The sequence below is a fragment of the Seriola dumerili genome, unplaced genomic scaffold (genome assembly GCF_002260705.1).
Source record: "Seriola dumerili isolate Sdu_G_001 unplaced genomic scaffold, Sdu_1.0 BDQW01000478.1, whole genome shotgun sequence".
Classification (NCBI taxonomy): domain Eukaryota; kingdom Metazoa; phylum Chordata; class Actinopteri; order Carangiformes; family Carangidae; genus Seriola; species Seriola dumerili.
Window position 1 is genome coordinate 4,037,461 of NW_019174733.1, and position 13,389 is coordinate 4,050,849.

General features: G+C 42.1%; 1 protein-coding gene across 1 annotated transcript; it reads right to left on the reverse strand.

Moving 5' to 3' along the window:
* Positions 1-11,508: 11,508 nt before the first annotated feature.
* On the reverse strand, positions 11,509-13,178 carry hmx2 (H6 family homeobox 2). The gene is made up of 2 exons (XM_022763796.1): positions 12,802-13,178; positions 11,509-12,056 (listed from the first exon to the last, which is right to left on the reverse strand). Exons 1-2 carry the CDS (start codon positions 13,076-13,078, stop codon positions 11,509-11,511), a joined length of 825 nt encoding a protein of 274 aa, XP_022619517.1. The 5' UTR covers positions 13,079-13,178.
* Positions 13,179-13,389: the final 211 nt, after the last annotated feature.

A 13,389-nucleotide genomic window follows, 5' to 3' on the forward strand; every position in this document is an offset into this window, starting at 1 on the left:
GAGGAGGGATGGATGGATGGAGGGAGAGAAAAACAGGTAATTACTGGTAATCATTGGTCGAGGAAGAGCTGATGATCACTACAGTATAACAGATTGTACTGTTCCCTGTTGAAAAACACTGAGGAGACCGGATGTGGTGTTGTCGGCAGGTAACGACTAAGAAATTAGTTGGTAACCTTAAACCCCCCTCGCAATCATAGAGAAACTCTCGTTCCCTCGTCCTCTCCTTTTCTCTCTCTTTGAGAGGAGTTATATAAATCTCAATGTTCCACTCAATAAGTGCTGTATAAGTAGGGACTATGGGTCCTTTATTATATTACAATCTTTTTTATTTAGATTGGACATCAAGTAGAGGCAAGTAGCTGTGGTTCAACAAGGAGACAGGGTGATACAAACAGAAATATTAGGCTGAGAGGCAGGAGCACTTGGAGTTTGTGCCTCAGTCTTGATTTAAGGCTGAAATATATTCACAAAATACTTCTGGCAGAAATGTCTGTTTAGTTAAGATAATTCAGTTTGGCTTTGATTTAAACTGAAGCACTGAGTCAAAATCAGACTGTGTCCACTAGGCAATAAAAGCCCTGCAGTGAAATGTGTTTTTTTTCCCCCTTTTTTTAATCCATACCCTGCAACGAGATTTCCCTTTAATTCGCCCTGCAAATAGCTTCAGTTTTCTGAGCCTAGCTGTCCAGCAACATTATCAATTTTCTGCTAAAACCATGTACGTTAAACACAGACATACAACATTAATTAAATGAAAGTGCCTGTAACCATTTGGTAGAATGTGCCTCAACCTTTTCCAGAAATTACTGTGCATTGATTGTAACCACTATTACTTTTTGCTTTTTTATATATATTCCCAAACAGCAAATTTTGGTCCCTTACAGTAATAGATGAGAGAATTACGATGCAGTGGAGAGAAGCCAAGCAGCAGACACATTTTTGAAAAGTGTGACCTTTGTTTGGTCACACAAAAATAACTATTATGCAGAGGAGTGAAAAATCAAATGTATATCCTGATCGTTTTCACTAGGCCAGACCAAATCCCATTTTTCAAAGTGTACTCAAATTATATTTGCAGTAGTTGGGTTTCAGAACTTGTGCAATTAAAATCCTCAATGCGACTGTTTTGTGGAGCATCACTCCTCTTTCAATGATTTCTTACACCGCTTCTCACCTTCACAGTGATGAGCCAGTAGAAGTGTAGACTTTAGCAGAACCACTGTCAAAGGAAGACTTATTGATTTTGAGCAGTGTCTTCCTTGGGCTCTGTGTGACTAGACAGTGGCCTCATCACAGTGGGAGTCTTTAGTGGATCAATTGGGAGCACTTGCACCACTTGTACCTGTTTGTAACTGATAAGACAACACATCAGAGAACTGATAATGATTAGCTGAGGACAGACACAGCAAATCAACATGGTGGGGAGGAGAAAAGGAAGAAAAATATGGATTATCCATTTTTTTTACAACACAAAATAAAGCTGCTGTGCTATTTTTTCACTCACTTATCCACAATTGTTTATCCAATTAGATAATGACATATGTTACTGCAGACAAAGAAGCACAATCACCAACAAGTAGCTAAATCCTGGAGCAGAAATTTCTTTCTTGGAACTCCGAGACAAAGTACTAAGTGGTCATGTTGATGTGTCACTTAAGACCCATGAGATCATTGCAGTTTCATCCATGTCCCATAATGGTGACATGGTGAGCCCATATCCTGATCCTGCCCCAGTTGAAAAGGGAGTCATGAGATCATTCAGTCTTGACCTAGATGCTAAAGAACCTACCGGAGATGACCCTGCCAGACACAAAAGTTATAATTCAAAGGAAGATGAAGATGATATTTCATTGGTCATAATTAAAACAAAAAACAAACAAAAAAAACTTTTTGTGAAAGATCGGGCCATAAAATATGAATGAAGTCAAAGAGGGAGTGGCGTTTTAGGGCAGATGCCTCTCAAGTTGACATGTGACAGGCTAACTGTTGTCATGGGAAGCCTGTCTCTTAAAACAGGTCAGATCAAAATGTTCCGCTGGGAGTTATGTCATCCGTCAGTGCTGCCAGACAATGCAACACCAATGCCGGCGTAATTTTCTAAGTTTGTTTTCAGAATTACAGTATCACTAGCACATTACCCACACCCCTGGGGTATCCTGTTTTTTTGAAGTCCGCCTTAGCCAATGCATAGTTTTTGTCATGGCCATTCAAAAGGAATTACCAATAACACAGCTAATAATAAAAGACTTGTAATGGATACATAGGGGGTTTGTCATCTCGCTACAGTTTAATCTGGCCTGCAGATACTCTGGCAGTGGAGGACAGGTAATGTGAGACTGCAAAGATTCGCTGCATTAGTTCTGCTTAGCTAACCGTGAATGCTAATTGCAGGAAGAACCAACTGCTACTCTCCCCTCCTTTTCCTCTCTCCTCCCCCTTTGGCCGACAGTAGAGCCCGCTGAGGAGCACAGAGAGTGTCATACAGCTTTGCTTGGAGCAGGGAACAAAGAAGGTTGTTCTGCAAGCAAGATTCAATATGTAGAGGGAAAACACTCAAGAGTTGAACACACAACTGTCCTCTCATGATCATGAAAGTGTGCTGTTCACTAACTCTTACTTCTCTTTTTTTTTTTAAGCCAAGGCATCAGTTTCAACGTTACCATGTCATGTTAAATACTGTATGTTTATTAGTCACCTTTTAAGATGCAGCCTTTGAAAACCATTTTGCCCTAATTATATCGAATAGACCGAATATCTGCTCAACCTTTTACACAACAGCAATTATTACTGTGCATATAACATTGTGAAGGAACACAAATTTGGCACTTTTAGCCGAAATGTCAAAACTATCATCACCTAATGCTAGTAGTACCAGTAGCAAGACATCTCTATTACAGCATAACAAAGCGATCAGAGAGCAAAATCATACCAATCTCAAAAGTTCATAGTGGGCTAAAATCCAGATTAAAACAATGTGCTCCATTCAGGGGAGCCCAACCGTGACACACCTTTTTAAGAAAACAAAACAATAAAAGAAAGAGGCCTAAGAATGGGAGAGTTAAATCCAGTACTAATACTGATACTGATACTAATCTGTGAGCAAGGTCAAAGACCCGGTTACACACCAGAGGCTATAGAGGCTCAGAGGTGCTGGTCAGCCTGAGCCACCAAAGCTGTGATCACTCTCAGAGGTTCTGACCTGGGCACATGAGAGGCCGCTACCCTAGTGGCAACCACTATCTCCCATCAGTCTTCTATCCAGACATCTATAGGCTACCTGCACGCCCTCGGGCGAGAGCTATCATATAGCCACTGTACCAAGCACTCCTGTCTTTACCTTCCAGTGGAGATTTATTGTAATTAGAAGATTCCTTTACAAAAGCTTGGGATCAGCGTTTCTTCAAGGATCCCTGTGCAGTCCCATGGGGGACACCCTTTGATCCCGACCTTCGAACCCTAAGGGTTAAGCCTTCCCTTTGCAAATGAGTTTGACATGATGGACCACTTCCTAATTGGCCAATTGCTCCTCGCTGTTTCTGGGTCCTGCTGGTTTAACAAGTGTATGTTTTCCTTTGCACTCTCCAGTGTCTTACCACATCAGTGCTGATGGCTTTGAAGTGAGTGTTTTTCCACAGCATAAATGATCATACGCTTTGCTAAGAAAGTCTACAGGGTCATCACGCATGGAAAAAGGTTCAAATGGCAAAGCTCTTACTAGTAATATAAGATACAATGCTTTAGGGATCCTTTATAATCTTATATGAAAACAGAAAAGGCCATTAAATTTGTAGGGTCTCACAACTCAGTTAGCGGTTTAAAATCAGTGTTGTTTGTGTATTCCATTTGGAGACCCACGTTTTCTCTTTTGTGTCTTTCACTCTACCTCCTACTGTGTGTTGGTCTGATAATGCTGAAGGCTATAGCAGCTCTTAAACCATCAGAGACACTGGAAGAGAGAACTGGTGGTGTCGTGTCCCACCCTGCAGCATGTGGTTTGTAAGATTCTACCCTTCCCCACCTCTGTCTTTTTCCCCAATCAGATTAGTTTGTCTAATAGTGAGAGGAAAGGTTGTTGCCAGTGGGCCCTGCAGGCTTGGAAGAACAGGTGGCCAAGTGTCTGAAATGGTTTCCCTGCATTGAGCTGGAAAAGCGATGTGGTGGTCTGCATCCATGTTAGACTACTAGATCACAAACATCTGTCAGTGAGTCAGTGCAACTACAGAAGATCAGGGAATCCACAACTTTGGAGTCATTATTTTTCAACAATAAATAAAATTCTTAACTGAATCAGTCATCATAAATTAATTGCAGTAGTGAAATGTATTTGGTAATTGATGAATAATTCATCATGTTCCCTCAACTACATCCTACATCTCAACTACAGTTAGGTTCAGCAATTACCTTTTGGACCCCACTGTATTTTTTATATCTTTCAAATCTACCTGCAGACCGTTACTTAGATGGATTACCCAGTAACCTTTCCCGACGACCTCTGTTGGGTTTGTCCACCTGCAGGACCATGGGAATCTCCCCTGCCAAAAGACCTCCTCCACACAACACAGAGAACGTGTCTCGCCAGCCGCCTAGCACCGAGACGGATTGTTCAGGGGTGCAGAATTAGTCAGGTCAGGGAATCCTCGGCCTCAGGCCTGGCTAATTACTTTCTAATGTGACGACGATTCTTTTGAAGAGCTGTTTTCTCGCTGACCAAATCTCTTTAAAAGCATCTTGGGGGTGCAAAGGGCGCCAAGAGGGAGTGCGCTGTGGCAGGCCACACCAGGGCCAGAGGGGGGGGCTCAGGTTACACACTGCCTGCCATGATGCATTGTTGGTGGGACGCCTCGGCTCCAGTGCTCCCCCTCCTCCTCAACCACCACCACCTCCATCCTCCTCCTTCTCTCAGCACTGTCCCTCCAAGAGGCTGCTGCAGAGCCTTGCAGAAACTCTGACACCAGTCCAGAGGATGCACTCTACACATGAAACCTTACACTCAACTAATGGTTACAAATGTGTTTTCAAAGAAATCCCAGGCCTCCTGTACAAACCATAGACTCATACTGTTGTATGTGCATATATACGCACACACACACACACACACACACACACACACACACACACACACACACACACACACACACACACACACACACACACACACACACACACACACACACACTCTGGGAACACTGGCAGACACAATGGGGATAGTTGGTGTTGCTTAACTGAGATTTAAAACAGACTGCATGAGCATTGGGGTTTGAGGCCCCTTTTTTAGTTTACTCCTATGAGACAGAAAAACCAATACAGTTTATTATAAACTCTCTAATGTCAGGTCACTTTATTTTTAACACCATGATTGTAGAACATTAACAATGTACTAATGGTAACCAAAAATATCAGCAAATCAACTGAGTTCTCTACAAAGAATTGCCTTTAGAAATTGCAGGTGGCTTGTGGCTTTGACTGACACTTCACACGGATTTCAGCAACCTCTTGCTCATTCCCTCAAAGACAATGTATTCCCTTCCAGGGGAGTGATCCCTAATTAGCTGTCAGGTGATAGTGTGCTGCTTTCATTGTGCTCCCTGCTGCCATGCTGCAGGCTATGTGGTCAGCAGTCAGTCTCAGACTGAAGTGACAGATCATCTCTCTATACACCATACCCCTGCAGCTGAAAGAGACCACTTGGTCCTTACAAAGAGATCCCAACTCTCCATATTAAAAAGAGCTCAATATCAAATCTCATAACAAACAGATCAGTGACCCAGCAAAGACAAGAGGATCGCTTGAGAATCTGCCTGTGCTCTCACAAATAAAAACAAAAGGTGGTAATATGTTTGTCTCCCGCCAATAGACGACTGATGACTGGATTTGGATCTAAATTATTTAGTGGCCCTTTGTGTTTGTCAGTTTGTTCAATGCAGGCAATTTTAATGCAGAAACGATCTTTCTTATATCATGTTCCAACATTCAATGAAACTGACAAAAGCTTTTGGAAAATCACAATCACATTTTGCCATATAAGTGCGAAAAATAACTATCCTTTCCTGTATTTCCCAATAAAAGCCATATCTTCTAATTTCACAGGATATGGCCGACAGGTCATTCCTGATATAAAAGATATGATTTCTTCCTGTCTGTCTGTTAGTTTCACTGCAGGTCTCCTCCAGACAGTTCCAGTATCCACCCAGGCAGCAGAGGGACCTTGTTTGAAGGTCATGTCAGCACCGGGGCGTAAACGTTAGACCTCTTTGTGGTCAGGGTAAATGTACAAGGCCGCCCTGCGGGAGCACTCCTTCCCTCTCTTTAATCGGCGTATAACAGGCCCTTGTAGAGCCAAACTGTCTGCGACACATCAGCACTTAGAAATAAAAACCCCACAGCCAACCCTGCGACGGCTGCGGTTGGAGTACGGCAGCTGGATCGTTTCAGAGGGACAACACAGACAGGTCTGCAACTGGAGGCAAACAGGAAGGGAGAATTCATACTAAGACTGAGGTCATATGTATTATTTGAGTTCTGTGAATTCTTCCAATTCAAACTTTTAAAAATACAATAATTACTTTTTATTATTCCCAAGATTTATTAAATAAGACTTGAAGGTCTCCCTTGAATATACTAATAATATGAAAATTATGGAACCGCCCCACTGACTTTGTTGACACAGTGGCAGTGCAGCTGTATTTTATGGTACTATTGTTGTCTGGTAGGCAACAATAAATGCCCCTACTTTGTACTGTTTGTTTCCAGTGTTCAGTTCGAATCTTGAACGTTATGCCTACATGACATTAGATTGCAGTGTTAACTTTGCCCTGTGATCTGGAATAAGTGTCCAAATAATTTCAAAACTGCTCCCTTAACAATTTTTTCTTAATGCTCCAACACTGAGCTCCCCTAACATTTGCTGTATACTGTGTAAATAAATAGTCTACAAAGTTAATGGGACAAAACACAGAATACACAGCCATCTCCCTGTCTGTGAGGCCAATCATTTCAAGGAGCCAAGAAAGCAAACTTAACAGTTCTGATGCTCCAGCCGAGAAACTTAATTTACCAATTTGCAGGAAGACAAGATGGCAGGAAACAAGCCAATTTGCCACGTGTGCAGCACACAACAAACCCCAGCCTTGCTCCCCGGCCTCATGAGAGGTAATTATCCCTAAAAAAGAATGCCATGCTGTATTAAGATGTAGCCGCATCAAAACGAGGGAGACAGCCTCATTACAAGTAATTATGAGGGAATTAGAAACATCATTTAACTAAACGAGCAAATAATGTCCAGGATATTGAAGAAGCTGCCTGCACTTCTGCCGACTGCTGCAAGTCCCATTACAAAAATTGTAGGTCTTTAATAGAATAATGACATGCTTTATCTTCCCTGCCTCTCTCTGAGAGGATCTTGGAGCAGAGGGAAGAGCTGAGGGAGAGAGGGGAGGATGTGAAAACAACTGTTGCAGAGCTCTCTATCCTCCATGTGGTCTCACTCTTGAGTGTATAGCATAAGGCCTTCAAGATAATCCCCCTATTATCCTTACAAATACAAAATGGAGAGCAGAAAATTGTATCTCACATCCATTATAGTGTCAAAGGTAATGCTAATGGACTTATCTCTAGAGTAATAGCTGAGTTCTCCACAAGCACTGTAGCCTATAATAGTTTGATGCATATTGGACAGCGAATGGGGCTTCAAAACAGGCAGTTCAAGAAATGGTTGGTAATTTAACAATGAAGCATAATGCATTTCACCATTAAAGAACTAATTCAGATTTTTGTTAAATATTGTTCTTGGAGAGTTTAACTTGGAGAAGCAAAGGTTTTCACTGTAGCTCAAATAACAGAGCTGCTTGTATTTGACCTTGAGTTATAAACATCTTAAAAGATGGTCATGTTGGTACCGTCAGTAAAATGATTTTAAGACTGAAAGCAGTTCTTTGGTTAAAAATCTATTTTCATTCGAAGCTTGATATATATCGTAATGTTTTTATGCCTGTGTTCCAACTATTCCTCTCCATTTGCTTTGGGATTTTGGGAGCATCTCTAAAATACCCCAAATAATTTCCATATTTTACTTAATAGAATTTCTCCATATGCTGCATTTGCCATTTTCCTTTGCCTTGTACAGTAGCATATTCCTCTCCTGTTAAGGAGAACGAGTAGGGGCTAGGGAGAGGGGGGGGACAAACACAATTTCCCTTCAGCTCCTTCATTTCCAGTTGATATAAAACAGAATCATGAAAAATCACTTCTGGTCCAAGCTCTCCTTTTTAACCATTAACCCATAAATACAGAAGCTGGTTAAAGCCAGCGGATGACAGGGCCTGCCTCAAAAACCTTGTTACGCTTCCCTCAAATTCATTTAGGGAGCAAACAGGTCTTGAGAGTTGTCTGGCTTAATGCATTGCGATCGCTTTTAAAACTCTTGTCTTGAGGCAGATCCGAGGCTCTGCATCTGCTCGTGGTGTTAAACTTCATAACCTTCCACTCTAATATGAAGCCCATATACCCGCTCTTTAAATCAAATGGCTGTAAATATATTGGGAGGTAGTTGAAAAGCCCTCATCCAAATAAATGATGAAGGGATGGAACATGTAAAAAAAAAAAAAAAGATCTTCATATATTAGAAGAGGACATTATAAATAAAAAAAAAGTGAGCGATAGATAATGTTGTTGCAGCCTGTTTAAATTTAATGGAGTCTCTATTAAGTTAGTTTTGATCGCCATCATTTTATCTGAAGATGTAAAAGAGGTGATATCTGGAGGTTTTAGTACAATTCATTATGATCCTGTAAATATCCTCTAAAAACTATCCTGAGAATCAATTTGCTCAGTGCTCTCTGTCTTTGCCTCTCCACACTGTGTGTAGCCCACAGTTTCCATTACTCCCATCATAAATTATACCACAGAGTGAATTACACTTGCTTTTCACCTTACCAGGCAGGTTTGATGAATCCTAAGGCACAACACATCATCTCAACAAATCTTCATCACCATGCCAGTCGCTGTCTCTTTGCAGTTTAAACCACTTCAAATCATTTTCATTGCCCTGCTATTAAAATTTGTAATTCACACCTGCCATTGCAGTGATACATAGTTACATCGAACCCCCTCCTCTACCTCCCACCTATTCCTCTCTTTCACTTTCTCTCTCTCTGCTTCTTATTCTCTTCTTTGCTCATCACCGCATCCCCACACGCCCCCCCCTCCTCCCTGTCTTGTAAATCAAACAACCTAAGGTGACAGGTCATGCAGATTTCCCACAACTCAGTGGGGTGCAAACATCCATCCAAAAGAGCGGCGCATTGCCGTCACACCTGATGACATAATGACCACTTGGAAACTAATAAACAGCTTCATTCAACCAAAGCTATTGCTCCTTTTCATAAGCGTTACGCTTCCCAATCCCTCTCTCTATCTCTCTTTCTCTCTTTTCTCTCTCTCTCTCCTATCTGTCACAAATTCATCCTCCTGCACCTCACCTCTTCGCTGGTGCTGGAGTTACCCATAAATCACTGCTGTTGTCTAACGCTATCCATTTTCCCAGAAACACAGGGCGGCTGTTACAGAAATTGGGTCAGGCATAATCTGCAGGGCAGCAGAGCCTGGCTAGTCATGATTCTGCTAGGTAATGTAGCCATTAGCACACAGTGAGAGATTGGTGGGATGGGTAGAAGGGGTTGGGGTGGGTAGTGGTGGTGCTGGTGGGGGTGGTGGAGGAGTGGGGGTCCCTTGTAGATGATATGACACCCAAGAAAAGCTGCCAAATGACACAGTTTTATCGCTCCCCATCAACCACGGGACATTTGTGTGTGTGTGTGTGGGTGTGTGTGTTTGCGCATGCTTGGAAGGGAGTGCATGTGTCTTTAGGTCTGTGTGATTCTGTTCAGGCTTGTGTTTTGTATTTGCATGGATTGGATTGTTATGAATTAGTAAATTGAACTTTGACAGTGTGTGAATTGATTTTGCGCGCTGGAACTCTTGGAAATCTAAACTAGCCACTGAATGAACAGGACATTACTGTTTATGGTATCCAGAATTCAGAGTGTAACTGATACAGTAATTCATTACGCGGATGGAGAGAAGAGAACGGCTTCGATTAATGAAAGCAAGAGTCTTGAACTTTGACAATATGCCTCTTTATTAGGTTTCCTCTTACAAGGCCTGATGCTCCAGAGCCATAGGAGGCAGACTTCAAATGAGAGAAGATCCCGCCCAAAGGCACGATTGGCTTGTGATAGTGTGCCTCACTTTTCCACCCTTTATCTACCTCTTAGTTACCTCTGTGTGTGTTGTATGTATTGTATGTATATGTGTTATAAGGCTCAGGTCAATCCACCCCTTTGATTTACAGCAGAGTGCTATGGTTAGTTGCAGTGTTTTTAAATTCAAAATTAATCTGAAAGTATGATTTAAAAAGTCTTTGCGAAATCATTTGCACACTGCATCTGGAGAAAAACTCTTTTCACTGCCACAGATACAAGCCGCAATTAAAATGCACCTGTCAAGAACCGAACAACGTAATATTTGATGTAATAGTAAGAGGTATATGTTGATATTTGTGAGCCAACAGCAATGTAAACCACTGTATAAACTGTAATGTCTTATATGTTAATTGACGGCAGGTTTATTCCTGGTTTTAGCCATGCTGCAAGCACAGTTGCTCTTGGTTTAGAGGACCTCTAATAAAACCTTACAGGAAAATTACTGCACCTCTACAACAAAAGTTCACCACTCATATCTGACAGTATCACAAGCCTTTAGCATGTGTAGATTATCATGAACGCAAATTTTATTACAACTCATTCTCTTGTAATAAAATTTGAGTACTGTTTGTTCGCTCTTCAGGGGACAGGAAGCGTCAACACAAGTGAGTAAAATCTAACATGAGCCTCGTTTACAGTTGCTTTAAGTGTTTACCTTCTGTGTTCAAAATGCAAATATGTCAGCAGTTAACACAAAAACAGTACATAAAATAAAACCAAGCAAACCCGATTTTCACTGAAATAGAAAATTTATTGAATGAGAAGGTTATTATTGAAGGTCTAAATTACAATAGAAACAATGATATTTTTCCTTAAATGGAAGAATTATGTATTTTTTCCTGTCAGCATTAGGTTACTGTCAGGTGAAATAAAATGACTGATGCTTTGCAATATGATTGGCAAAACAATTATGACTAAAAACGGTTTAAAAGCATTTCTTGTGGAGTCCAGAGTTCTTGAATGTGATATGAAGGCTAAACTCCAATGTTTTTATCAGATAAAGAAAAATAAAATAAAAGTACAAAATTATTAGAATTAATTATACACATGGTGTATTTTATACATATAGGGAAGCTTGATTGCTTTCTTGTGAGACGCACGGCTGCTGCATAATAAGAATTTCCTCAACAAATAAAGTGATACAATTAATATACAGGGGTTATGTGGAGACACTTATAAGAATGTTGTATTATTTTGTAATGCGTTTTTTACGTGGACTGCAGTGGTGAACATACAGTAGAGTCAATCAATACTCAATCTTGTTGTACAGGTTGTATAAAGGTAACGCTGGCAGGTTGCTCCCCGGGTAATACAGGGGCGTCGGAAAGGCGATAGACCGCGGAACTGGAACACGCAGTAAGGAGTTATCTCTGAAAACCAGCGGCATCCCCACGAGTGTCTGTGCGGAGGCGTGGGCCATGTTGGCCGCCTCCAGTTCAGCTGAGAGCTGCCGTTTCCATTTGTTCCTCCTGTTCTGAAACCACGTCTTGACCTGAGTCTCCGTCAGCTGCAGGCTGGAGGCTAAGCAGGCCCGCTCCGAGCTGCTCAGGTACCGCTTCATGTCGAAGGTGGACTCCAGCTGGTACACCTGACTCCGGGAGAAAACCGTGCGCGTCTTCTTCTTAGCCGAGTTGCCTTGCTTGTCCGCACCGTCCGTCTGTCTCTCCTCCGACAGAGGTGACATTTGATGGCACGGTCTCTCCTGCTCCTCCTTATAATCCTGCAGCAGAGGCTGCGGCAGGTGCGGCCGCCGTGCGAGCACGTCGTTTCCAGACAGAAGTCCTTTAGCGGGACCTGAACGCAGCAGGAGCAGAGAGGGAGGTGATCAGTATCAGAAGCGATAAACACATCTGTGTTTTTAGCACGCTTTCTAAACAGGACACCGAAAAAAAATCCTTTTACACTGTGTCACTCAGTTTGAGAGTTCGTCAAGTGTGAACTCTGACTCGCTAAATGGACAGCTGAAAGCCGGTGACTTTTTAAATAAACAATTCAGCATGAGTATGCTCGGTGTACAGTAAGCTATTAATTAAATCCCGCTCTATTTAACGCTCAATTGACGACGTGTAGTGCAGCCATTTTGGAAACATGTTTCATCAATTAGCAGGCTCAATTAAATTTGAAACGAGAGGAAAGACAGAGGGCTAATTATTCGACCTTCCACTCTTCCGCTGCTGCTGCTGCCGCGATGATGGTCTGCACATAAACAAGTGGAAGTGGTTTGGCTGCATGTGAGTCAGTCACAAGCTAATGAAATGTGAGCTGAAGTGCAAACAAAAACAAAACGCACAAGTCCTAGCTATATTTATTTTTTCAAAAAGGAACTAAGTGGGCCTACTTTCATGGCATTTATATTGTAAATAAATTATATCGAAGGTGTCAATAAGTGTGTGTTAATGTTAAAGCAACACGTTAATTCCTTTTTTCTATCATTTATTAATTGGTTTCATGTCATTTGCTGTAATAATAATAGCCTAATAATAATAATAATAATAATAATAATAATAATAATAATAATGATAATGATAATAATCCTCACCTAAACATGAGAAGTTATGCGCTTGGTGCTGGGTGCATGGCTCGCTGTGACCCGTGTCAGAGCAGAAGCAGTCTGCTGAGTCCTCCCCGCCGCTGCACTCCTCCTCGGAGGACACCGATAGTGAGCGCCTCCGCGGCGGCGGCGGCGGCGGCCCCTTGGAGAGCTCCTTGGTCCCGGAGCGCGGCGCATCGGACGGCGTGCCTAAAATAGACTGAATGGTAAAGCTGGAAATTGGGCCCGACGAGCACTTGCTCCCGCTGTCTTCTGCGTTACTCATTCTCGCTTCATAACAGTATTGAAGTATTGACTGAATCTGTCTGTCCCCTTGTATTCCGTTATTGCTTTCTACACGATTGGTAGGTAAAAATTACGAAAGCGCCTTTTGTCCTCTTTTTTTCCCCCCACTAGTCTGTTTAATTGTGGAGTTTTAACATTGAGGTGTTTTTTCTAGAGCTCGGGGAACATGAGTGTATTCCTGGTCCTCCTCCTCACGCTCTGGATCCGAGGCAGCAAGGTTGCGTTGCTTCATTTGCATGTAGGTAAGCTCCTCCTGGGCCAATCGCAGCCTCCAACATGAGCCCGGAAATT